Raw genomic sequence first — 26874 nt, forward strand, 5'->3', positions numbered from 1 at the left:
AGCTGTTGCTTATTCTGGGGCTCTGGACCAAGCGGCTGGAGAAGAGCGAAAGGTCGCTCTAGAAACTTTGGGGAGTTAAGGGAGAATCCGCACACGAAGAGGCCCCCAGCTCCTTCTCATGCCAGCAACTCTGACACTGACAATCGGGCAGGAGCGACCTGGTCCAGAGGCCAAAGGGCCCGCTTCCAGCCAAGGATCGCCAGGCACTGAAGGAAAGCCTCTGGCTTTTGAGAGAGAGCCTACTGCAGACAAACAGAAAACCCTGGACTCGGTCCTGTGAGGTAACTTTAGGGGGGCTCATTCTTCCCTTCCCACCCTCTTCTTTTCAGAGAAAGGCATCCAGGGAGCCCTGGCCAATGCCTTGGCGGCGTGTCTGGGTCTCCAGAATCTTGTCCCTCCATCCCACACCGGCCCCACTCTCTTCCACTGCAGAAGGATGCTCCGATGGGTACACCAGTACCCGCCCCCCCAGAATGAGCGGTGACCTCTAGGATGAAGTCTGCTGGGCTCACTCAGTGATGTGCTGGCCGGCACTTTACAACTGGCTCTCTGAAAAGGAGAAACCCCAATGTGCAGGTGTTTGCTGGTCTCAGCAGTCACCAACACGGAGTCACCAGCTGTGGACTCGGGAGGAGAGGCCCGCAGTCCGCCCCCTCAGGCCCATCTGAGCTGATTCCAGAACACCGCTGGGTCCCAGGGCAGGCAGGGATGCCCTCAGGACTGCACGGGGTCAAGCGCCCTCTGCCTTCATCGCTCTTCCTCAGGAAACATGGCCTGTGAGCCCGACTAACCTCAGGGTCAGCTCTTCGGGACCAGAGCGGAAACAAGATGGGAAATCCATCCGCCCAGCAGCAAACTGTAGAAGGGCTGGTTTGGTCTAAGACTCAGGCTGCAGAGGCGGGCTCCCCAGAGACTGGGTTTCGCCCTGCATGGCTTCCCCATTTTCCGGTGGCTCACAGTCAGCTGACTTTTCTCTTTGTTGACTCTGGAGGGGTTGCCAAGCTTCGACTATGGGGAGGGTGTGGCCAGCCTCAGCTTTGACCTGGCTCTGGAGGGGTGTGGAGGCCACTCTTGAGGAGAGGGGGCTACGAATCAAGTCCTTCCAAGTCTTCAGGCACCTCTGGACTTGACCTGTTGTACAACAACCTTATGGCCTCGGTTTACCCACCCACAGCCACTCATTCAGATGCTGGGGAAAGGAAGGACCAACTTTAATTGCTGCAAGAACAGGGACCTCCCTTTGTCATCCTTGACACTCGGCATGGCACCGCTTTCCTAGCCCAGGCTCAGTCCACTCCTCCTGGAACAGGCAGCCCATCCCCCCTGCCTGGGACCCAGGATTGCGGAGGGAAAGGTGCAGGGGGGGGCTGCTGCCTGGTGGGGGCCTAGGAGCGCCACAAGGCCAGGTTGGCAGGAGGCACGTCAAAGGACTTGCGGGTGTGGTCGGTGTCCCTTCGGTACAAGTAGCCACAGGTAGGCTTCTGCAAGGTGTAGAAGGGGTTCAGGGAATTGGAGTACTGGGAGGTGTAGAAGTTGAATCTGAGCTTGTCCAGGTTCTGCCCCCTCGGGTCTAACACCACTGGCACGTAAGCTGCTGCCAGCGTCTGCTCGCGGTCCTGCTTCCATGACCAGGACAGGGGAGGGCGTGGAGACTTCACCTTTTTGCCCGATGGTGTCTTCGGCTCCTGGCCGGGTAAGGAGGGTTTCTTTGAGTCCTGGGAGGGGGAGGGAGGAAAGAAGGGGAGAGCTGAGGCATCAGACACTGGGGCTTCCACTGCTTCGGCCAAGGGTGGGATGAGAGGCAAGGTGCCACCAGTCAGAAGCTTCTAGAGCCAGCCTGGTTCTGGCTGACAGCTCTGCTGGCCATGGAGCCAGACAGCTCCAGGTAAGGGGGTGGCCTTCAGGGGCCCCTGACCTGTCCCTGGCTTGTGCAGACCCCAGCCTGCTTCTCAGAGGCCTCTGCCAGCTCAGAGACCAGAAGCCAAGGTGACCCCTCACCCCTCTCCCTCATGTACGGCCGTCAATGTCCTCCATATGGTTCTCATCTGGCCCTCCTCTGCCACTACTCCTGCCAGGCTTCCATCCTCCTGCAGGGTTACTCCGGCTTCCCACCAAACCCTCCCTACAGCCCATCTCGGACCTCTCAGGCTGGGCTTCACACTCACACCAAATGAATCTTTCCATATCAATGGCCAACTTGTGTAGCTCTCCTCCTCAAAGCATCTTTTGCTCTGTACTGCCAGCCCTGAAGGCAAGGACATTAAGGACGGGTTCCCATCACCTGTGCTCTTGCCAGACCTCCTGCCCATCACCCCTGGTGGCACCTGGTCCTTCGAAGCCCCTGGGCATTTGCTGGGGTGCTTCCCCCAGCCCAGCATGCCCCCGGCCCCCCATCAGTCAGGGAGATTCTCTTTCCCTTCCAGCTGTGAGCTCCTTAAGGGCAGTGCTCCCTCGACCGTATCTTGACACAACAGCCTCCCAGATCCTCTTCCTTCTTTCACCCCAGAACAAGGCATTTAGTGAGCACTCAATAAATGTTGGTCCAATTGAACTGGGTTCTAGCGAGGGGCAGTCCCCGTTCCAACCAGTCCACCCGTTCTTTTTAGAGCGCCTCTCATTGTCACGAAGGTCAACGCGGCTCTCCATCATCACCACTCCTGGCTGATGGGGTATGGAGGTCTATTCCTCTAGGAGGCCCTCAGGGCCATGCCCATCAGGTCTAGTGCCATTTATTTACTCCTCCGTTGCCACTCTCGTGACACTCAGGTGTTCGGTTCACCTCTGACCCCACACTATCTCCCAGGTACTGGATGCCCGTTGTACTGGGGACCTTCACAGACAGGACAGCACAACCCAGAGGACAAGATGCCTGTGTGTCGGGCTGGCTCTGTCCTGCTCCTCCAGGACACAGTGGCAAGGGGAACCCACTTCCACTCTGCCCGGCCTCACAGCCCTCCAGCCCCCGGGGGCCCTGGGAGGGAACCCCCAGCTACAGAGCACTGCCATCCTCCAGAGGAAATCCCCGTACTCGAGAGATGATGTACGCTCTTTTGCATTTAATTTACAAACTACTTGCCCAACTCACATCTGCCCAGGGCCTTCCTCCCAAGCAGGCTTTGGTGCTAAAAGTCCCTACCCAGGAATGTGTGTGTTGTCAGCTTTGCCTTTCAAAATCCTTCCTCTCCTTCCAGGCCAGCACCCCCCAAACACTTCCTCCAGGAAGCCTCTGGCACTGCAGCTCCTGCCCTGATCTCCTCCTCCTCTGTGCCTTCAGGTCCTCCTCTTGGGGTGTGGTCATTTGCTTGGCTGGGACTAGGAGGAGGCCAGGGCACATTTTAAGGAGGAGCTAATTCTGAGTCTGTCTGCAAGGGCCCTGAATGCTTTGGGACCTCTCGCTGCCCTGGCTGCTATGCTGGCCTCGTCCTAACCCCAGATCCCAGTCCTTCCAGGCTCCTGCCAGTGTTCCAATGGCTCGTGAACCGCTCGAAGTTTCAGGACCGCATCCTAGATGCCTTTGTGTCACTGGGGCTTATCCCAGGGCTGGCACACAGCTGAGCTGGAGAGAGGGGCGACCAAGTATTCAGCAGCCTTCCCACACTCTTCTGGACTCAGCAGCAGAGGGGCAAGCAGAGGGGCAACACCGGAAATGGGCTCTGACGCCCGTAATCAACAATCACTCTTCCCCACCTGCTGCGAGCACAGCATCGAACCCTTTATGTGGATTATCTCTTCTAATCCTCCCAGTACCCTTTAAGGAAGATATTGTTACTTAGTCCTATTTATAGTTGAGCAAACTGTAATAAGGAGTGTCATTGTCCATCTAGGTGCAGGCGGCCAGTGACTGAACCCAGGCCTGCCTGACCCTGCGGTCCACACGCTATGCCCCACCATGCCTACTATGTCCGCTGCAGGGGGAGGGGCTTGGGGGTCTACCCACGTTTCATCAAGGGCAGCAGGGGAGCCGCTGAGGGCAAGGGCAGCCAGACCTCCCCAGTGGACAGGAAGGCTGCAGGGCTGTGAATGCCGGCTTTTGGCATTACCCTCGCTTAGCACAGCTGAGGCTGCAGCCTTATTTGCCTCACGCAGTCACTCATTCAAAATGACTCCTCTTATAGGCCAGACTCCGAATGTGCAAATAACACAAATGGAAACACACTCACGAAGCCCTGTAGTGCGGGGCGTCCTACCGTTAGCACCACGGAACCTGGGCACTGAGAATTCTTTGTTGTGGGGCAGTGCTGGACACGCAGGAAGTTCAGTGTAGGAAGTATGCTTCTGAGGATGTGGGGTTCCGGTCCCCTTGACATTGCAGAAGGGGTCGGCCCACAGCCGTGGAGATGAGGACCTGCAGCGTTCACCAGCCTTCGATCTTGGCCATCTGGTCCCTGCTCCTCAGGCTCAGGAGGCTTGTCAGGAGTGACAGGGGCATGTGCTTTCAGAATGGCTGGAGGGGTTCTGACCAGAGACCCACGAAGGGAAGGGCGATAGTTTTGCTAATGGGGACCTGCAGAAGTCCCACAGCGGAGACTACTTAGTGCCAGAACCAGGCCTGGAATGCTCCCACCCCACCCCCGCCCTGCCTCTGGCCCTGCCCAGGCCCTGCCCTGGGTCGGCGGGGGGGGGGGGGCTCCTGCCCTTGGTCCACCTGTCAGCTATGCCTCAGTGGCTGCTACAGCAAACTTTGGGGCCCTGGAGTGGGGGCACCCAGAGCCTTCAGCACATCCAGGGATGAGGCCCTCACAGAAACGGGCAGAGCGACAGTCCCCGCAGGGCAAGGAAGAAGAGGAAAGGGAGGAGGAAGAGAAGACACCAGGGAGGAGGGGCAAGGGGAGGAGGAGGGAGAAAAGGAGGGGGAAGGAGGGAGAGGAAGCCCAGGCAGCCCAGCCTTGCCCTGCGCCCTCCAAGGGCCCAGCCAGGCTCCAGGTGACTAACCTCAGAGGGCTGAGAACACCCCATCACCAGCCTAGGGCCCAGCACTTGCCCGCTCTGGGGGAGGGTGGGGCCTGAATGCATACTTTCCGGGTTACCATCTGGTTTCATTTAATCATCTCCTCCCCTCTCGGGTTCTTCTGTCAAGTGCACTGGGTGGGGATGGGGGGCGGGGGGAGGATACCGGTGTGTGTGACTTCAGAGGAGTGGTTCACAACCAGGGCTGTTTTTCTCTCCAGGAAACTACTTAGCAATGCCCGGAGACATTTTTGCTTGTCACGGTCGGGATGATCCCAGCATCCAGTGGGGAGAGGCCAGGGATGCCGGTAAATATCCTACAGAGCCAGGACAGCCCCCCAACACAGAATCCTCTGCACACAGTGTCAGCAGCGCCAAGGCTGAGAACCTGCCTTAGAGCTTTGAGGAAGACCCCTAACTAGCCACCTGCTTCCTCAGCCCGCACTTAAGCCTCCAATGCCAGGGGGCAAGGAAGTCTAGAAGTCAAGTAGAGGGTCTCACCAGTCCCTTCCCTCTCACTATCCTATTTTTTTAAAAAGATTTTTATTTATTTATTTGACAGAGAGAGGTCACAAGTAGGCAGAGATGCAGAGAGGGGGAAGCAGGCTCCCTGCCAAGCAGAGAGCCCCATGTGGAGCTTGATCCCAGGACTCCGAGATCATGACCCGAGCCCAAGGCAGAGGCTTAACCCACTGAGCTACCCAGGCGCCCCTCACTACCCTATTTTTATATGCCATTTCCAGCCAGAGACTAAAGAAGGACCCTGAATAGATCTCTCCCTCCATGAGTCCCACCAACCCCCGCCCCAGGCAGAGCTACCAAGGCCTTGTAGACAGCCATATCTGTGTGTCTGTCCCTTTTACCGGGATTTACAGTAGGGAAGAGGGTGAATCAAGAGTGGGGCTTCCTTGGGACGCCTGGGTGGCTCAGTCCATTAAGCGTCTGCCTCTGGTTCAGGTAACGTGGGATCGAGTCCTGCATCAGGCTCCCTGCTCAGTGGGGAAACCTGCTTCTCCCTCTGCCTGCGGCTCCCCATGCTTGTGCTCTCTCTCTGACAGATAAATAAATAAAATCTTAAAAAAAAAAAAAAGTGGGGCTTTCTGAGTAGGGCCCAAAGACCTCATATGGGGTATTTCTGCAGGTCTGGGAAGACACTGCCCTTTCCAATACTTCAGGCCCACTGACCCTGACCTTCTACCACAAGCAGCTCACTCTTGGGGAGCAGGGGAGGGATCCTGGTGCCCTCTTAAAATGCAAATGGCACTGGGTGAGGCAGCTGGTCAGGCCTCCCAGGGCACCTGGTGCTGTGGAATGTGCCTGGGCTCTGGAGTGTGAAGGTCTGAGCTCAGGCCCTCACTCTGCCCCTACAGGTCAGACAACCTTGGGCGAGTCTCAGAAGCTCCTGGAGCTTCCGTTGCCTTGTCGGCAAAATGAGGATAATAAGGCTCTCTCCTTCACCAGCATGCCATGGGGGAGCAGTGGGGGTGGGAACCGTGGGAACATAATGCAAATAGTAATTATGGGCAGCCCCCTCCCGCGGGTACCCATAGGTTTCGAACACGCTCCTCTTTGCTGGAGTGTGTTGGTCTGTGGTGGGGCAGAGGAGCTGGGAAGGGAGAGGATGAGAAGGCCCAGCCTGGGCCTTAGCTTCCTCATGAGTCTGTCTAGCATGGCAGCTTGGGGTGCGAATTCCCGCTTCACCACTAATGCTAGGCGGCCGATCTTTCGGGAATTTATAATACACCATACCTCAGTCTTCCCACCTATAAAGTGGGAACAACGGAAGTATCTACCTCATAGGGTTACCATGAGGATTTCATGGGACATTCGCCATAAAGTGCCTAGACCTCATGAGCACTCAGTAAACTTCAACTATCATTGCTATCTGTTATGTAGGAGGACACCAGCTCCCAGCCACGATGGTGGGCCAGGCTAGGGCCTTCATACGCTTTCCAGTCAATCAGACTTAAAGCCCTTGGGCTGCCTTGATGCAGCCCTGTTTTGTCATCCCACCTGGTACATCGTTGACTGGGGCCTTTCTTGTTGGTGAATGGATTTCTGGTGGTTGGGGGCTCCAGAGTCTCCCAGGAACTCTTGGGAAATACTGGGGATGCGGGGTGGAGGGGTGGCTGTTGCGTAGGCAGGGATATTGTGATGCCTCTTTGACAGCACAATTCCTTCTGTCTTCCCAAGGAGACACAGGGGCCGGGCCGGGGGCTGGAGTCTCAAGGCCTGGAAGTGTCTTTTCACCTTGACACTGATCCACTCTGCAGTGCCGTCTTCCCACAATCTCTCAGGACCTGTGACCTGTGGGTAGTGGGGTGGGTAGAGAGGGGAAGAAATTCTCCTGGTTATTCAAGTACTTCCAGAAATCCTTATGTTTCCCCTCAGACTCCCAACAGGTCATAAGAAATTACTGGCAGGGAGGAAATGTCCCCAGCCAACTCTCCCTTCCCTTTCTGTCTCCCCATTCTCTCTGCCTTCCAAATTACCGAGATGATGGCTGGAGGGAGAGAGGAAAGGGTGGACGGACGCATGGACAGAGGAATGGGAGAGTGGGTGGGCAGGAGATAGATAGATGACTGCTGGGCAGATGCCCATGATCTGAGCTATGTTTCCCCTCACTCTATGCAGAAGCTAATTTCTAAACATGTCCTGCTTTTCCCACTTCAAGCCTTTGCATATGCTGTTCCATACACAGGTGGCTGGGCGGGGTGGCCGTGGGTGAATGGATAGACAGGTGGTCAGTAAACGGCTAGATGGGGGGACAGTTGTGCTGCAGAGGATGGGATAGCAGATCCAAGAGTCAGACTCCTTGAGCTTGAAACTGGCTCTAACATTTTACTAGCTGTCCGTTTGTTCATCTGGAAAGTGGGAAGACTATAGGTCTCTGCCAATTAGGGCTGGGCAGAGCACTCAGGACGATGCCTGGCACAGAGTAAGCACTCAGTAACTATGAGCTATTATTGTGGGTAGGCAGGTAACTGGATTGATGGGTAGGCGGCTGAATGGGCCATCCTGTCGCCGTCTTCGAAAAGCAGGCCCTCCCAACGCCAGACTCGGTAGGCACTTCCAGGAATGTGTCAGAAATCTCACACAGAGGAAGGAAACTGGGCTTCTACCTGGGGCCAGAGGAGAGGGAGATCGAACAAGCCAGTGACTTCCTGCCTTCTGCCACGCTGGCTTGGGCTGGGCCCAGCACTCGTTTCCTTCCCGGTACTGTGTCAGCACTGACCGTCGGTTACGGGGTGGACTTTGGGGCCCTGTGGCAGATCGGGAGCTGGGGTGTTGATGGCATGTGTCCTGCTCAGATCTCACACCCTGATGGTAATGACCCCTAATTTCTGAAAGGTGGGCGGGGAGGAGAGGCTTACCTCACGGAGCCTCTGATCAGGGTTTTCCAAGGCTCTGGGGCAATGGTAGCTTGCTTGAGAGAGGAAGGGAAGGTGGGAACATGGTGTTCTTGATGGTGGGGAAAGTGGCCTGGCTCCTGGCCCAGGGCCTGAAGGAGCTGTCAGGAAGGAGCCCAGGAGGCAGGCAGGGGTTCTCTCAAGGGAGCAGGGCACCACAGTGTAACACACCCTACACCTTGTCTCAGCCCAATGGGGAGGCACTGGGCTGGGTGCCTGGCGACCTGAAACGAGTCCCATGGCCTCTCTGGGCCTCAATTTCTATATGTGCACAATGAGGATGTCTGGTCTCTCCATCCTGGACATTTGAAGGAAGAGGGATTGAATCTCATCCTGAAGACTTCAAATAAGGACTCCCCTCCCACAACTGACCATAGGCCTGGACCCTGCCCCAGGAGTGTCTCCGGCCCAGGCTGTGCCACCCTCTTGGTGGGAACCTCCAGGTGGGGCAGAGCGGGGGAGAGACCTCCTGTAGGAAGGTCTGGCCCGTCAAGCCACATCTATCTTATTTCATTTGTCAATCACAGAATGGTTGAGATCATGGGGCACCTGGATGGCACAGTCAGTTAAGCATCCAACTCTTGGTTTCCGCTCAGGTCATGATCTCAGGGTGATGAGATTGAGCCCCGGATCAGGCTCCGTGCTCAGGGCGGAGTCTGCTTCTCTCCTTCTCCCTCTGCCCCTTCCTCTCGCAAATAAATAAATCTTTTTTTTACATATATATATTTTTTATTTATTTGAGAGAGAGAGAGAGATCACAAGTAGGCAGAGCAGCAGGCAGAGAAAGAGGGGGAAGCAAGCTCCCTGCTGAGCAGAGATCAAGATGTGGGGCTCTATCCCAGGACCCTGAGATCATGACCTGAGCTGAAGGCAAAGGCTTAACCCACTGAGCCACCCAGGCACCCCTCAAATAAATAAATCTTAGAAAAAAAAAATTGTAGCCCCCGGACCCACTCTGCCTGGGTTCAAATCCCAGCACTGCTACTTCTCAGCTACGTGACTTGCCTAAATCACTTAACCTGTCTCTGCCTCAATCCCTAATCTGCAAAGTGAGGCTAATAATGGAATCCACCTGGAAACTTGTTGTGCCCCTCCCCCCGCACCATGAGCTTAGAGTCCTGCCCGCTGTGCGGTAGGTACCGGCAGTTATCCTGTTATTATTTCTAAACCCCAGACCACACCGATTCACTCTTGCCGCCTGAAGACCACCCTTTTCTGACTTCTCTGCCACACTCCAAGAGTCGTCTCGTTTTATTCATCGTCAAAGTTGCTGGAGGGTAAGGACTGACCTGTATCCTCCTTGGTGGGCACTTGAGAAGGATGGGGAGAGCTGGAGCTGGTGAAGGCCACAGTTACCTGGAGCACAGGAAACTCGCCCAGCACCCACACACCTTGCCACCCCCACCCCCAACCCCACCCCCACCTCCCTACTGCCGAAGTGTCCTCCCAGCATCTTGCTCTACGTAGGCCTGGTGGTTTGGCCGTTCCTTCCACCCCTCCTTGCCTGCTGTGTGATTTGGGCAAATTACTTAACCTCTCTGATCCTTCCTTGTTTTCCCTTTGTTGGACTTCAAGTATGGACGGCTGAGTTATTCATACACCTTATTCACGGGGCCTTATCTTCCCTAGTCTTTGGAGGCTTCCTCTCTCGCATTAATTTTCCCCCTTCATCTCCAGTCTCCAACCACGTTCCCCACCCGCCCCAGTCAGAGGCAACTGTTCTAATGCACTTAATGAGCATCTTCTCGTTCATAGATTCTTACAAAATATATGTACTATTGTTTTGCGTGCGGGTCATTTTCGTTTACCTAAGTGGCATGGTGTGTTTTTGATCTCATTCTGTTTACTTGGACGGCTCCCTAGTGGTTTTTTGTTGTTGTTTTGGTTTTTGTTTTGTTTTTTTTTAAAGATTTTATTTATTTATTTGACAGACGGATCACAAGTAGGCAGAGAGACAGGCAGAGGGAGAGGAATGGAAGCAGGCTCCCCGTTGAGCAGAGAGCCCCACGTGGGGCTCGATCCCAGGACCCTGAAATCATGACCTGAGCCGAAGGCAGAGGCTTTTTTTTTTTTTTTTAAGATTTTATTTATTTATTCAACAGAGAAAGAGAGAGATCACAAGTAGGCAGAGAAGCGGGCAGAGAGAGAGGGGGAAGCAGGCTCCCTGCTGTGCAGAGCGCCTGATGTGGGGCTCGATCCCAGGACCCTGAGATCAAGACCTGAGCTGAAGGCAGAGGCTTTAACCCACTGAGCCACCCAGGCGCCCCGCTCCCTAGTGTTTTTAAGATCCAGCATCTGGTTCCCATGGAGAAGTAGCCCACTCAGGGCATCCACCACATTTTATGTCTCTGCTCCCCACTCCAGGACCCCCAGGGGCCTTCACTCCCCATCCCAACAGACAACACCACAATGCTATCCCATCCTTGGCCCTCTGTGGACCTGGGGAGGTTATTCTGGGGCATAGTCCTAAGAGCAGAATTGATTAGCCATAGACTAGGAGGAAACAACACTTAAGGTCTTTTCTCCATCCATAAAATGAGTGTATTGTCCTGTCCCCTGTGGCACTGATGATGGTGGTGGGTTAACAAATGCAATCCACTTGGCCCCCATGCTTGACACAGAAGAGAGGCTCAGTGGCTGTTCCCTCCAGACCTTAGGGAGAGCTGGAGGTAAGCCGGACCCAGGTGGGCTCCCAGAGAAATGCACCCAGGGTTCAAAGTCCCAGCTCCAGGGTTGGTCTGCAGAGCCCGCAAAAAATGTGTGGCTGATTCCTGGAGGTATGGACTGATCTGGAATGTCTGAAGCTCCCGAAGCCTGGGCATAGGTCCTGGTGTGCCCAGGAAATGCCTGCTACATCCCATTTCTCACTCTTTCCTCAGAGCCAGAGTAATCTCTTCACACGGAAGGTGCCAGACAGCCTTATTTGTTCTCCTGTCCCAACTCTGTCAGCCAACGAGCGTTTTAACCGGATGTGAAACCACACCTGAGTGCTGGATCCCACCCTCCCATTGTACAGACGGAGAGACTGAGGCTCAGGCTAGCTGCATGGTCTCACAGGAGGTTAGTGGCAGAAGTGGCTCTAAAATGGGCATCTCCGGGTTCTCTGCTGAAGGACTCTTTAAAGGAAAATGCTTTCCATATTAAATTATGTTCTTTATTATCTATGGACTTTTCAGTTAAAACAAATGACCTACCAGCAGAGCACAGTACTAAAAAGTAAAAACAAAACAAAACAAAACAAAAACCCCCACATGTAGTCCTGGGATTCCAGCTGAACTTTCTCCATGGCTCTGCTCCCTTCTAATCCTTAGCCATTTACAAATTCACTTTTTATATCTATGGTCACAATCTACATGGAATTTTTGTTATTTGCTTTTTGTACTTAGCAACCTTTTTTTTTTTTTTAACATGTGAACACACACGTGTTATTTCAGATCGTGGGGTGTGTTTTACAATGGGATGTTTTTGCCTGGCCTTCAAGGTGATCTTGTAGACACCTGCCGCACCCTGTCTCCTGGGCTCCAGTGGAATTTTCCTTCTTAAGGTTCTTTGGTTGAATTGTGACTGCCCTCTTCCAGCCTGATAGGGCCTCTGGTTGGTCTTTGCTGCTCTCTGGGTAGCCCCTCTGTGCCCAGAGTCAGGGTAGGGAACGGGGGCAGGAATGCGCAGATGCTAAGGACCTACCGTAAGTCAGCCTCCCAGATACCTGACCCCACTATCTTGTTGAACCTCATAATAACTTGACATTAATAGCCCCTTTTCCATTTGAGCAAACTGACACTCAGAGAGATGGGAGATGGTTGTGGCCACACTCTGGCCAAACAGCTGAGTCAGGATTCAAACCTATTCCCCAGCATGGATCCTTCCCACCATAATATGGTCCTCTCAGCAGAGCCCATGGTTACCAAGGAAAATGAGTGTCTCCCCAGCAGCCCGCAACATACCACAGCTTCCCCCAACCACCCAGGGCTGGACTTGGATCTCTGCACTCTCGGGGAACCGGGTAACGACATTCTCTGAGCCTCCTCTCAGGAGGTGGGTGTCCACCCCCGCTGGCCTTCATCTAAGCCTGACCTCATCTCTTGGCACGTGTCCAGCCCAGAGGAATGCTGAGGTCAAGGCTCTGGAGCCTACCCACCCCTGCAGACGGAAGGAAACAGCTTCAGGAGCTGGTCTGGTATAAGGTGTCTCCAGCCCGAAGCAGGAGGCTGGACCAGAGGATCTGTAGCTCAGGGGCATGGGGGAGTTGGGAGCGCTGACCTTTGCCCTTTGCAGACAGCCGGATGGGGGTGCAGGGGACCTCAGCACCGCTCACCCTGCACTTGCCCCACACGGAGTGTGTTCTCCCAGCCAGGAGTGCTTGGCTTTGTTGCATAGAGGGAAAGCCAGACAGAGTCCTGGCTGGCTCTCTGAGAAGACTACAGCTTCTGCGCCCCAATCTCACCCCACAGTCCAGAAGTGGCCAGGAAGTCGGCTCTCGGAGGTTCCTAAGTCATTGCGGAGCCAAAATTTAATTACAGGATTGGGCTTTGGCTGTTTCGAGGACAGCCTGTTATTTGGCTGTTTCTTTTACTGGGGGAGCAGGTTGGGGTGTTGTTATGAGCTGAAAAGGGAGCCCTGCTGCAGCATCACAGGGCACAGAGCGTGAGCCTGCCCCAGGGAACTCGGCCTCCAAAGCTGTCCAGGCCACCAGGGCCGAACTGGTGGAGACGGAGTGCCCAGGGTTGAACCCAGGCCTTCCGCAGGCTGCCCCCACCAGCCCCTGCCAACGTGGGACTGCAGTCCGGGTGAAATGGGTGGGGAAACAGCAAAAAGAACCCTGACATTCCGACCCAGCAGCCTGACGGCCTTCTGGCGTTCAAGATCACACCGATTCCCTCTCTACCCCCTTTCACGGACGAAACACCCCCAGAGAAATGAACAAACACTTGGGCAGCGCCCGTGGGCACCAGGCCTGTGCTGGCATTGCACACCCACAATCTTACTGTATCTTCCTGACAACACTGTGAGGGGCACTATTACACCCACGCTACAGATGAGGAAAGCAGGGGCACCAGGGTGGCTCAGTCAGTTAGGCGTCTGTCTTTGGCTCAGGCCACAATCCTGGGGTCCTGAGATCGAGCCCTGCATTGGGCTCCCTGCTCAGTGAGAGCCTGCTTCTCCTCCCCTTATGCCCTTCTCCCTGCTCGCGATTGTTCTCTATCTCAAATAAATAAAATCCTTTTTTAAAAAAATGAGGATACCAGCTCACTGCATTTTTCACTTCCCCTATACGCAAACAGTCCATCAAGACATCCCTTTCTTCCTAAGAAATGTCCCACAGACTAACAACTTTGCTCTGTTTCTACCACCGGTAATCTAGGTCCTGCCCCCACTCCTCTCCTGCTTTACTAAATAACTAACCAATTTACTGAGCAATTGAGCAGCTCTCCTTCACCCCTTAGCCTCCACTTCCTTCTTCCCATCACCCCCCAATCCTGCTGCTAGATGACCATCCTCAAAACACAGCTATAGGGGAGACTGACTGGCTCAGTCAGTGGAGTGGATGACTCTTGATCTCGGGGTCGTGAGTTTGAGCCTCAGGCTCGGTGTTGAGATTACTTAAAAAACAAACAAATAGGGGCACCTGGGTGGCTCAGTGGGTTAAAGCCTCTGCCTTCGGCTCAGGTCATGATCCCAAGGTCCTGAGATCGAGCCCCACATCGGGCTCTCTGCTCATCGGGGAGCCTGCTTCCTCCTCTCTCTGCCTCCCTCTCTGCCTACTTGTGATCTCTGTCTGTCAAATAAATAAAATCTTTAAAAAACAAACAAACAAACGAAACCCCACAGCTGTTACCAGCCACCAGTGCCTGCTCCTGGTAACCCCAGATTCTAGGCCAGAGCTCCTCAAACCTTAACATGCTCCTGAGTCACCCAGGAAACTTGTTAAAACCTACATCCTCTGCTGGGTGCCTTAACCCATCAGCTCACTGCATCTCATAACAACCTTAAATTAATAGCCTGTTTGACAGACAAACAAACTGAGGCCCAAGAGTGGTTGCCCAATGTCTGCGATGGAGTTTCTCCAGTTCCAGGAGATTCTCCAGTTCTAGTAAGTTTCCAGGTGATACTGATGCTGCTGATTCACAGACCATACTTCTAGACTCTCCTGCCTACTTATTTTTTTCTTTTTTTAGTTTTTTTTTTTTTTAAGAATTTATTTATTTATTTGACAGAGAGAGATGGATCACAAGCAGGCAGAGCAGCAGGCAGAGAGGGGGGAAGCAGGCTTCCTGCTGAGCAGAAAGCCCTATGTGGCGCTCGGACCCAGGACCCTGAGATCATGACCTGAGCCGAAGGCAGAGACTTAACCCACTGAGCCACCCAGGTGCCTACTTATTTTTCTTTCATTTTTTTATTCTTCTTTCTTTTTTTTTTTTTAAAGATTTTATTTCTTTGGGGGAGAGAGTGAGTGATGGAGAGCACAAGCTGGGGACAGGGCAGAGGGACAGGGAGAAGCAGACTCCCCACTGAGCAGGGAGCCCGACACAGGACCCTGGGATCACGACCCGAACCAAAGGCAGATGCTTAACCAAATGAGCCACCCAGGCACCCTATTCTTTATTTTTAACTGAAGTATAGTTGACACACCTTTTTCTTTAATTTTGAACAGCAAATACATTTACATGGTTGGAAAATGAAAAAGTATAAAAATGTACTCGGTCAAAGTTCTCCCTCCCACTTCTCTCCCCCCATCTACCCAGTTCCCCCCATATCCGCCCTCCAGTAACCACTTCTATTAGTTTCGTAAGGTCTCTCCAAAGTTTTTCTGTGCCCATACAAACAAATAAGATCATACTTATCTCGCCCCAAATAGTAGCAAAGGACACACACCGTTTTGTCAACAGTTTATCAGTTTATCTGAGAGATAACTGGACACAGTCGGCTGACTCACACCTCTAGAGTTGCACTGTGTGGACGTGCCATAATTTACTTAACCAGTCATCTCCAGATGGACAATTTGGGTTGTTTCCCATCTTACCAACTGGTCTTTTGAAGCCCGTGATACCCTGGCCAACCTTGCCGTGACCTGGCTCTCACCCTCCCAGTTCCCAGCTCCCACCACGATGAGCTCCTGCCACGTCCCTCACGCCTCCTGCATGACCTCCCCAGATGCTCCAGCCCCCACCCCCACTGGAGCTGCTCTGAACCTCTGCCCCCTTAGTCTCCTCCTCGTTAACTTCCCCTCTTCATCTCTGCACCTGTCTCTTTCTGCCTCCCCAGATAGACTAAAGCAACTTGAACTTTGATGCCATGTCTTTGACCCGTCCGGATCCTTCACAGCCCACAGCTGGCACAGAGCAGTTCTCTAGAACACTAGGTCTGTAGTGGAGCACTGCATATGAAGGGAGCCTCTTCCTTGCGGCTCTGCTGGGGCTGCTGGTTCAGGGCAGAAGAGCCCAGGAGCTACCCGATCTGGGAGAGCTTCATGGCTCCAAGGTCTCCAAGAAAGAAGCCTCTATCTCAAGCCTGAGTGTCTAGAGCCCTCAAGCAGTTTATCATGATGTCCAGGGCAGCACGAGGCATCTGGGTTTCCCTTGTGCCCTCCCCGTGTGGATGATGGGAGGAACCATGCTGCGGAGACAGGAAGATGGAGGGATGGTTGGCATGCGTGTGTGTGCACGTGGGTATGTGTGTCCTTCCCTTTCCTGTTAACATCCTTGTCATCTTTCACGGGCCAGCTCAAGTCTCAAGTCTTCTAAGAAGCCTTCCTGGACTTCTCCAGCCTGTGCTGACTTCCCTTCCTCTGAATTCCTGCTGTGTGTATGAGTGACAGCAATCCCTGTTCTACTTAGTCATCGTGGTCTACCACCTCGGATCATGTACACCTCATCTCCCTGATGAGTCCCCAAGATCCTCCATGGTAGAAATAAGGCCTCTATAGGGCTCTTATATTCCTGCGTAGCCCGAAACCCTCAACCCAGAACTAGGCAGTTGGGAGAGCTTCCATAACTGCTCCTTGAATGAACAGCAGTGGGTTTCAGGAGTGCCATGGAGTGGCTGGGGTGAGACAGGGTTGACCCCAGGCGTGTCTCCAACCAAAAACATTTGGGTAACATGAGGGTTTCTAAAGAAGCTCCTGCCCCACCCCCAACCCAAGCCCATCTGTTCCTCAGTCTTTTCCCTCCTGCTGGGAAGACAATGACCTCATAACCACAAGCCCCGAAAACCCAACTTATCCTGTCTCTTAACCTGGAGCAAGTAAAGAGGACTTTTAAAAAATGCCACTGTATGGGGCACCTGGGTGTCCAGTGGGTTAAAGCCTCTGCCTTCGGCTCAGGTCATGATCCCAGGGTCCTGGGATCAAGCCCCGCATTGGCTCTCTGCTCAGCCTGCTTCCCCCTCTCTCTCTGCCTGCCTCTCTACCTACTTGTGATCTCTCTCTCTCAAAATAAAAAAAATGACACTGTAGGGGCACCTGGGTGGCTCAGTTGTTACATGACTGCCTTCAGCTCAGGTCATGGTCCCGGGAGTCCTGGGATCCAGCCCCGGCCCCGCATCAGGCTCCCTGCTCCGCGCTCCCCCTGCTTGTGTTCCCTCTCTCGCTGTGTCTCTCTCCCTGTCAAATAAATAAAGAAATAAAATCTTAAAAGAAAAAAAAAGCCACTGTCATGAAAAACAAAAGCAAGGGTGGTACTAAATCAGAGCTTAAAGGCACATGATAAGCAAATGCAATGTGTGGCTCTTGACTGGGCTGTGGATTGGGGAAAAAAAAACATAAACAAAAATGACATTTGAGGGATAACTGGGAAATTTTTAATACTTCAGTGTGGTAGCTATTGCGGTCACTTAGAAGAATGTCCTGACTCTTAGGCATTGGATATTGAAGTATGCATGGGGGGATGGACCAGGGTATCTGCAAGTTTCCACCTACAGCAATGAAAATGAAAAAATAAAGGGGTGTGTGTGTGTGTGTAGAGAGGGCATGCATGCGAATGTGGTGACACATTGACAATCCAGGAGGAAGGTGTACAGGTGGTCATTTTACGAGTCTTCCAAGTTTTTTAGAATGAAAAGTTTAGGGGGAACGCCCTCTGGTACAAAGACTTGGACAAATACAACCGTCTGGGGGCACTCAGGGGAAATACAGGGACTGTCTGGGACTGGTCACCCCAACCACACATCCATGCCCGCTGCCAGGAAGCGTGGAAGTCCAACCCCTTGGCCTGGCAGTCCCCTACTCTCAGCACCTTGCACTCGGTCTCCCAGTCATCAACCAACTCCCAGGACTCCCCGCTAGGGCAGTAGCCACCGCCCACCCCAGCCAGGACTGTCCTCCCGGGTATCTTAAGGGGCCACAGCTCCTCTTCCAGGAGACGCAACTGAACCCTAAGTGGGCTCAACCCACCCTGAGTTTTTCAACACTACATTTACTTAACCCACCTTGAGTTTCCACAAATTATATTCACTTCACTTCACAGAAAAGGAAAGAGAATTTGTTGTACAAAAAATGCCAAGATTCAGGCGTCCTGCATTCTCTTTGGAGCTGGGTCACTGTAGCTATTTTCCACCTCTGTCATCAGCTAGGGATACTCCTTTACTGCTTCCCTCCTTTATCTTTTCTTCTGCATGGGCACTTCCTTATAATCCACTGAAGGCTCACAGCCCACTCTTGGAAGGCTCGCAACGTGCCCGCTTGGGCCAGCCATTGCCCCAGTGTGGGGCCCAAAGCGCGCCTTCTGACCTGGTCGTGAACCTCCTCCGGGGTAGGGAGCTAGCCCGCCTCCTCCCTCGTCCTGGGAGAAGAGGGGTGGAGGAGGAGGAGGGCCAGGAGGGGACCCGGGGGAGGCCGGCGGCTCGTCTTCCAGGCTGGGCGTGGGCTGGGCGAGGTCCCCAGCCCACCGGGCCGTGCCAACAATGGCCTGTTGTCGGAGGAGGCGGGCAGGAATGCAGCCGGGGGAGTCGGGCGGCGGGGCGGCCCTGGCGGTGGAGGCGGGGCGGGGCCGGGGCTCGGCGGCAGCCTCTTACCTGTCCAGGTAGCTCGCATTTGCAGGCGAGCGGCGGCGCCCGCAGCACCTGTCGCGGGTGCGCGCGGGCGGGGAGCCGGGCGGGGGGCATGGCCTGTTAGGGGCCCCCGGGGAAGCCGGTGCGGACTTGGGTCCGGGGCAGGGCACCGCCGGGGGAGGGAAGGTCCTTCCCCGGGTGCCGCGCGGCCGGCGGCAGCATGAAAAAGAACCAGACGGTGCAGGGCACCTTCAGCAAACTCTTCGGCAAGAAGCACGCCAACCCCCCCAGTACCTCCCTCTACGCCACCAACCCCCCCTGGATCTTCACCCAGGAGGCCCCGGAGGAGGGGAGCCGGGACTTCGGTAGGAGCACGCGCGCGGGGTGGCGGTCCCCCGGCCCCGGGGGAGGAGGCGGGGAGCGCGCGAGGCGCGGCTCCGCGCGGCGGGGAAGGAACACGCCGCGACCTGCGCCCCGCGTGCGGAGGCGCCGCCGGGAAGGGAAGGCGGCCGGGCTGGCTGTCCCGGGAGAGGGCCGAGGGGCCAGAGGGACGGGGAGGGAGGGAGGCCCTCGCCGCTCGCCGCTGACCCTGGCCGCTTGTCCGAGGTGATTATTTTCCCTCCTTCGGTGAAAAGCGCGTCTGAGTTACTGTCGTCAGAAAGTCTTCCTGGGCTTTGTTCCCCCCAAGCCGAGGCCCAGGGGGTGTCCCTTCAGCTCCTGGCCCGGGTCCTAGGCAAAAAGAGGGGCTGTTCTCTTGGTGCTGACACGCTCGGCTCTGCACAGGGGCGGCCCAGGGAAAATCAACCAAAGCCGCTGCTGCGAGATGACCAGTGGGTGCAAGACACCAGAGTCCCTTCCTGCGGTCACAGGCTCTTGCCCGCTCGGCCTGGGGCCGGTGTTGTCTATGGGCTCAGGCCCTGGAGGCCAAGCTGGGACAGTGGAGGCCAGGGAAGTCCCTCCTGACCGGCAGCCGCCTGGGGAGCCTTGAGTCAGATTGTCTGGACTCACCAAGCCAACCCAGCCCTGGTGCTTTGGCTGTGGGTCATCTGGTCACCACTGCATCTTTTTTGCAGTTTATACCCTCAGTAACTGAGGGGAAACCAGTGCGATGGGGATGGGAATTCACTTCTTGTGTATGAGCTGAAGCTTTCGCTCACCTCCTTCATTGTCACCCTAATGTCTTCTCTGACCTTTATGGCCACTGTACCATGACCTACAAGAAGATGGTATAGACTCACCCTATACCCCCTATACCTGCTATTGGTTTCAGCTCGGCACCCAGGTTGTCAGAGTGGGGACACAAGGCACCTGGACAGGAGGGGGAGAAACAAGGTATCACCTCTTCTGGCCCAGGGATCTCAGACCAGTGGATGAACAAAGCCTATGAACAAAGTGGATGAACATAGGCTATTTTGACTGTTCTGAGCCTTTGCTCTAAAAAATGGAGGGCATAAGGGGTGGGGAAGAGAAATGACCTCTCCTTGGAACTAGGGTTTGAGTTGAGAGGGAAGGGCATCCAGCACTTTGCAGAGTAAACAGCAGGAGCAAAGCCTAGGAGGGGCAGAGCAATGTGGAGGCACAATTTAGGAACTTACTAACTGCTGAGTGTACTGACTCTGTGAGGCCTGAACACCTCTCCTTGCTTGTGTAGCAAACACTTACTGACCCCTTGCTAGATGCAAGGTGCCATTCTAAAGTCCTTACGTTGTTGACTGGGTGGACCCTCCTCATCCAGCAATCTCCATGTAGTCAGTGATGCAAGTACTATAATTCCCATTTGTCAGATGGGGAGACTGAGGCACAGGGAGGTTAAGTAACATGCCCCAAATCACGCAGCTTTACATGGCCACGCCAGGATTTTCTTAAGTATACAATTCAATGATTGTTAGACTTACTGACTCGTGCAACTGTCACCACAATTCGGTTTGAGAACCCTTCAGTTACCCCAAAACTTCCTTCATGAGGCAGAGCTGATATTTGAACCCCAAAGCCAGGCCCCAGAGACCACATTCTTAGCCAGCTTTCTGAATTAACTTAGCAAGAGGTGATTCAAAGGTGAATTTGACTTGAGGGACACCTGCCTGAGAACACGTTTCCCGCCACCCCTCCCACAACGCGCGCGCACACACACACACACACACACACACACTGCTTTCCTAAGGGGAGACCTCAGAAATGTCTTAGACCCTTCTCTGTATTTTTGGCGGCACTAATCAGGCTGCTGGTAGGGATCGGTCCCTCTGGTGAGCGAAGCAGAGGCATTGTTCCCTGTCACCTCCGGCCAGCTGCAGCCTTCACCAGCCTGGGCAAGGCTGAAGCCCAGGGGGCAGTTCCTCCCATTCCCAGGGCAGGGCTGGGCCTCTAGCTGACTCAGCTGACTCAGCCTGGTCGCACCCAGCACATGGAGGGGTGGAAAACAACATGCACCCAGTGGGATGGTCCCCCAGTGTTTCCGGGGTGTTCCCCAGGGTGCCAGTGGGTGTAGCCCAGGGCCTCTTCCCTGCTGAACAGGACATGTGCTAGGAGTTGGGAGAGGAGGGACCAGTGTTGGAGATTCTGTGATGGGATGGAGATACCAGACCTGCCTCTGTCTATAAAGTGAAGGCTAGCCACTCCCTGGGCCTTGGTTTTTTTCTTCTGTGAAATGGGGATGGTGTCTAGATGGTCTGGAGAATGGCTGCTTGAGGTTTGTGCATGGCAGTAGTTTGAAGACTCTTTAAAAGAAAAGCCCTAAAAGTAAGAATTGGCAAATTATAGACCTGGCTCAAATCTGGCCCCTGGCTTGTTTTCACGAATAAAGTTTTATTAAAACAGCCAGTCATGCCCATGATTTATATATTGTCTTTCATGATGCGGTGGCATTGTTACATAGCCTCAGCAGAGACGGTATGGCTCACAAAGCCCAAGATATTTACTAGCTGGGCCTTCACAGAAAAAATAGGTTGATTACTGTATGATTTATTACGTTTGGGTCATTTCGACTCTGTGCGCTTCCTGCCCTTGCCAGCTTCAACATCATTTCCCAACACTGCTGTAGACCAGAGGAAACTGAGGCCATCTTAAGGCCTTAAAGGGGCTGAGATTAGCATTCCATAGGATCCCTGAGTCTGCAGCATTCTCTGAGATGCTGGTGGTATTGGGCCCTAGAGAACAGGGTTGGGGGTGGTGTGGAGGAACGGAGGGGGGATATCAATCCAGAGGTGTGGAAGGGAATTAAGGGGTAACTCGCTGCTCTGTGGCTATAGTATGTAAAAAATCTGTTTGCATAAGGGTAGGCTGGGTGCAGTGGGTAAAATGCAAACAGTCATGTGAAAGCGGTGACCGCTGTTTTTCTTTAAACAATTTCCTTGACATATATTCTAATAACTATTGGGAGAGCTTCACTTAACGCAGATGCAATCCTAATGAAGCCTCCTGCTCCCCACCCACCAGCCCACAGAGGGGTCTTAAAAGGCCACACGATTGTTTTCGAAATGCTTGAGAAGGCAGAGATGTGGATCTTTGCAAATTCTGTGATCAGGGACGGGCTGCGGCAGCCAGAAACAAGGCTGTCTGTCCTTCTGGACTCCTCCCTTACTTCTTGGATGAATTAGCCCACCTTCTTTATTCCCCACCACCTCACCCCATCCCAGCAATGGGTCATCCTCTCTTTCTTGCCTTGTTCCTCCAAACGTAAATTGTTTTTGTCACAACCACATAGGACACTTATTACAGATGCAGATTCCTGGGGTCCCACTCAGAATCGCTGGGCTAGGACTTCCTGCAGGTCTAAATAAATGTGCAGGGACTGAAGCCAGCTCCTGGCCAGGGAACCCCAATGATCCCTAGGGTTGGCTGGTGGTTCTGGCGTCCCCGCTCCTGGGGGCCCCTGACCTTGTGTCTCAGGCCAGACTGGAAGGTAGGAAGCTGTGAACCCCTGGAGCTGAGCGCCTAGTCCCTGCCTGGGCCAGGCTGGCCCCAGCCTCCTGAGAGCTGGCCTGGGCCTTGCAGGGGTGTGAAGGAGACTGCTGTTTCCTCCTGTCCCCTGGAGGTTCACTGCGGTTAGCTGGTAGGTCAGTGCACACATACACACCCATTACCCAAGCTCCTTTCATCCCTGTGGTTCAACTCCAGAAGGCCAGGCTCTCCCTTGACCACAGCAGACCAGCTCCGGGGTACCCCTTCTCTCCAGCAGACACATGAGCAGCGGTAACAATAATATCATCATTACTATTATTATCAGTTATTTACTGACCCAGGCACCATGCTAAAAACTACATATGTTAGGGGCGCCTGGGTGCTCAGTCGGCTAAGCGTCTGCCTGTTTCCCCTCTCCCACTCCCCCTGCTTCTGTTCCCTCTCTCGCTGTGTCTCTCTCTGTCAAATAAATAAATACAATCTTAAAAAAAAAACAAAACTCCATATGTTAACAGAGTCGGAAGGCTTGGGTAGGTGAAAAGACTCAGTCATTTCAGCTCAGGGCAGCACAAATGCTGCCGTGCATCCAGTCGCCTGAGGCCTTGTTACGATCAGATTCTGACGCAGTCGGTTCGGAATGGGGAGAGACTTCATTTCCAGCGAGTCGCCAGGCGAAGTCCTTGGGTGAGTCTACTCTGAGCAGTGCATCCTAACTAGGAAGCAGAGGGCCAGGTCGGAGGAGCTGGCCTCCTCCAGGCCCCGCCCCCAAGGCCACGGAGCTCTGTCCCCACCAACTCCATCCTCCACCCCACCTCCCACCCCCTTCCGGACTCTACCTGTGGCTTCCTGCTCAGGCCCAGCCCAACCTGCTGCGTCCCCTCTGCCCTTGGACAAAGGCCTCTCTCTGGTGCCTGGGTCAGGCCTGCTGGGGCTTGCTGGGACAGACTGGCCTTTTCAGGTTTCTGTCATGTGGACCTGTTAATTAGCAAGGAAGGGCCTCATTAATGTCATTTGTGTGTTACCTTTGTGGGGCCCACCTGCTGCTTCCCTGAAAGGCTGGGGCTCCTTAGTGACCAAGGACTGGATGCTTCATCTCTGTGGGGTGGAGGTAGGGGGTCGGTTTGGGGGTTCTGGCTTATTCTGTCAAGGCAACAAACTCCCTCAGCTACAGCCGCGCCCCTCTGAAGCCCCTAGGATTAGACCCTGGGGCCAGTGCACTTGGGGCTATTTGGGGGCTTCCGGCAATTTGGGGCCACACACCATCACCCCAGCCCTCCTCGTGTCCTTGCCAGCTCCTTTCCCTCTGATTGTGGGAGGCTTCCTGCAGCACAGGAGTAATGGTCCCCATTGGATAGGTGGGGAAACGAAGCCCAAGAAAGTGCCACCAAATCCTCAGGCAACACACTGAGGAGCCACCGTGTGACCCCAGAGCTGATTCCTAGGTCCATTTGTTCCCTCTAGGTGGCACCCCATTCTGAGTGTCTGGAAAAACAGGAGACAGAGGGAAGAGGCACCAGACCTCTTCATTATTTCCCTGCTGTTCTGGCTGTGGTCAGAGGGTCCTAGAGTCAGGTTGCCTGGGCTTGAATCCTGGCCCCTTTCATTCACCAGCTGTGGGCCCTTGGGCAGGGACCTAACCTCTCTGAGCCTCAGTTTCTTCATCTGCAAAATGGGCATAATGAGAGGGCCTCTCCCAAGGTTTGTGAATGAGAATGCACAGAGCACTTCAAATCGCACCAAGCTCGTAATACTTGCTTAATAGATGTTAGACGTTTGCATTTTTATTATTAATTTTCTCTCTAGTTCAGACCTGTCTAGGATTTGGGGAAAGAGCTAAAGGACGGTCCCAAGCCTCAGCCTCCGAGGAGATCTGTGGCTGCTTTGTGGCTGGGCAAGGAGACCCGGAACTCTGGGAGAAAATAAATGTCAAAGACCCAGTGAGACGCTGCTCCTTTTGGCAAGAAGGGGAGGAAGGGAGGGCTGGGAGGGAGGCAGCAGCTGGGCCCAGCCCTCAGCTTCCCCAAAGCAGGCTACCCCACCCACCCCACTACACTTACACACGCATACACACACACACACATACACCAAGAGAACCAGTTTGGGGAGAGGCAGCAAGCCTTGTGCCATATGTAAGGCACTCATCATTTGTGCCCAGAGCCCAGCATTACAAGTCAGGCACACTGTTTGGGTCCTGGCACAGGGGCTGCTCTGTGACCTTGAGCCTGCCCCGTGACCTTGAGCCTGCCCCGCCCACACGGCACCTCTGTCTTCCCATCTGCCAAGAGCAGCCCCAAATGTCCGCATTCAGAGTTCTCCCCGACATGAGAGCAAAGGGCCACCCACCTCCCCATGGCTCACACCCAGGGGCATAGCTATTTACCCTTAATTTGCTGTGTTTCGATCTCAGAGCCAAACCCTTGCCTGAGCAAGCTAAGGGGAGACAGAGGGAGCGCAATGATGAGGGCGGTGGCGATGATGATGGTTACTGAGCAGAAATTATCTGCTAGGCGCTGTGCTCAGCTGTTGTACACTGTGTCTCTCACTCAGCCTCACCCAGCCCACCCCCCAAGTCGGGATCATCACCCACAGTTACAAAGATGAGGGCTAGCCTCCCAGAGACCTAGAAACATGCCCAAGGCCCCACAGTGAGTAAGTGATGGAGCCAGGACTGGAACCAGGCTCTGCTGATTCCTAAAACCACAGCCCGGGCCCCTGCACCACCTGCCCCCCCCCCCAACCCAGCTGAGGAGATGGGGCCTGAGGTCCAAGGGGATGTCTTCCTGCTGAAACACATGGGGCCACCAAGAGTTATTTTTGAACCGGGTTTCTGGATATGAGATAGGATTTACGTGAACTCAGATCCTTGAGGAAGCGTAAATGAAAAGCGGCCTTTGTTTCCCATCCATCTGTGAGAGAGAAATGTAACCAAATGCAAAGGGATCCTGGGCACAGGTCTGTCAGGAAGAGGATTTCATTTGCGGGGGAAGCTGGGATTGTTTTAAAGATCGGGTTTGGTATGGGGAGGCAGCTCTGAATTTCCTCCTCCCTTATTACTGTGCTCGTTTGAGATGAGTTTGCCAGGCAGAGATGCTTCTTTGTGCCTTGACGGGGCTGTGGTCCACCTGGGGCTCCGGCTTTGCTCAGACCCTGCCCCTGGTGCCTCCTAAGTCTACCTGGCTGCTGGAATGGCCCCAGGGTTTCCCGAAGATGCCCCCTTTCTCTGGAAGCTTCTAGGTCCCTGGTGGCTCTCTCCACTTCCCTGCCTTCTGAATCCTGCTGGGATGTTGCCGGTGTCCCTCTGGGCCATGTTGCAAGCTCGAGATCCCCAAGGACTCTTCCGGTGGGCAAGGTGCCGAGTAAAAAGACAGATGCAGAGGGAGTTTCCAGGTTTCAGGGTGGGCAAGACAGTAGACTGGGATCTTTTCTACTTGAGCAGCCTCACCGTGTCCTCAGAGGGTGAGATGTCCAGCTTCCTCTTTGTCACTCCCTCCACCTCCTCACCTCCCTTTCCCTCCTCAAGATCTGGCCTGGCCCTCTTTTACCTCTTCGGGTGAGGAGGGGGCTGCTTCTCAGGAAGCTCCATTCTAGCACCCCTGAGACTGTGACTGGAGCCCAGTTCATTTACTTCCATGGGTAAAGCCCCAAGTTGGACTCTATTGTCTCTGTTTAGTTTGGACCTTGGTCTTGAGAGTTAGAAAGCCCCAGCCCTGACCTTGAACCCGTGGAGGACCCAGCTCGTGGTGGTGGCCCCTCTTGCCTCACCTGATGGTGTGCCTCAGTCAGGAACTGAGCCCAGGCATGAGGGGCCCAGGGAAAGTCTGGCAGGTTCTAGCTGCACGTCTTTTTTGTTTTGTTTTTCTTTCTTCAAACAACGTACATTTATTATCTGAAGTTCTGTCGGTCAGAAGTCTGACACTGAGCTCACAGGGCTAAAATTAACATGTCCGTGAGACTCTTCCTTCCCAGAGGCTGTAGAGGAGAGTCTGTTTTCTCAGTTTTTCCAGCTTCTAAGGGCCACCCGTATTCCTTGGCTCGTGGCCCCTGCCGTCTTGAGAGCCAGCAGTGGCCAATGGACCGTTTCTCACCTCACACCGCCCCGACTCTGTCACCATACTCCCTGCCCTGACCCCAGCCATGCCTCTTAGTCCTGGGGACCCAAACTGGATTTCACAGAAGCGCCCTGGTGGGGAAAGAGCCACCAGGGCCTCAAGCTCAGCCTTTCGCCTCTGATTGCTTTCCCAGAGATGGATTGTATTTTTAGAAAGTGTTCCCTCGTTGAAAATGACCACAAACCAAAACGACAGTGCCTCCCAGTCAGGGCTGAGTCATGGGATCTATGAGGCAGTTAGAACTGTGGAATCTGTGAGGTGGTTAGAGCCCATGCACCTGTGTGCGAGTCAGATTGGGCTCTGCCCCGGCCTGGGCAAGCTTCCGCTCCCGCCCCTCCCCAGAGCTGCACCAGGGCCGCAGCCAAGACTCTCTGACCCCCAAATAGCTCCCCACCCCGCCCCTAACCCCCCCACCCTGTAAACAGCGGGATTAGGATTCCCTACTCTGGACAGGACATAGTTCAGAGATCAGCCCTGCAGTGGAAATCCTGGCTTTAGAGGCTTCGGGCAAGTTCTTAGACCTCTCT

The 26874-nt window shown here is 54.3% G+C and overlaps 2 protein-coding genes across 3 annotated transcripts in view; one reads left to right on the forward strand and one right to left on the reverse strand.

Annotated features, from left to right (window-relative positions):
• Positions 1-1137: 1137 nt before the first annotated feature.
• On the reverse strand, positions 1138-18471 carry LOC116870459 (uncharacterized protein 114841037). Of its 2 annotated transcripts, none has more exons than XM_032862187.1 (2): positions 18366-18471; positions 1138-1715 (listed from the first exon to the last, which is right to left on the reverse strand). In XM_032862187.1, the coding sequence occupies exons 1-2, from the start codon at positions 18453-18455 to the stop codon at positions 1386-1388; spliced, it is 420 nt and encodes a 139-aa protein (XP_032718078.1). In that variant the 5' UTR covers positions 18456-18471; the 3' UTR covers positions 1138-1385. The 2 variants fall into 2 exon arrangements, with proteins under 2 accessions (XP_032718078.1, XP_032718079.1); XM_032862188.1 differs by lacking the exon at positions 18366-18471 and adding an exon at positions 6961-7009 and having other exon boundaries at positions 1140-1715.
• A 64-nt stretch (positions 18472-18535) lies between these two features.
• CUNH6orf132 (chromosome unknown C6orf132 homolog) overlaps positions 18536-26874 on the forward strand; it is a 32031-nt gene continuing 23692 nt past the window's right edge. Inside the window, 1 exon segment of the mRNA XM_032862186.1 lies at positions 18536-18706. Coding sequence (XP_032718077.1) covers positions 18562-18706 — 145 coding nt within the window. The 5' untranslated portion in view covers positions 18536-18561.

The sequence above is a fragment of the Lontra canadensis genome, unplaced genomic scaffold, assembly GCF_010015895.1.
Source record: "Lontra canadensis isolate GAN:19392208 unplaced genomic scaffold, GSC_riverotter_1.0 scaffold23, whole genome shotgun sequence".
In the NCBI taxonomy this organism is placed as follows: Eukaryota; Metazoa; Chordata; class Mammalia; order Carnivora; family Mustelidae; genus Lontra; species Lontra canadensis.

Excerpts from the sequence above, each read along its gene's own strand:
- LOC116870459 (XM_032862187.1), bottom strand. The coding sequence starts at position 18,455 with ATGCCCCCCGCCCGGCTCCCCGCCCGCGCGCACCCGCGACAGGTGCTG. Across the intron at positions 1,716-18,365 it reads AATGCGAGCTACCTGGACAG|GACTCAAAGAAACCCTCCTT; the intron begins GTAAGAGGCTGC and ends TCCCCCTCCCAG.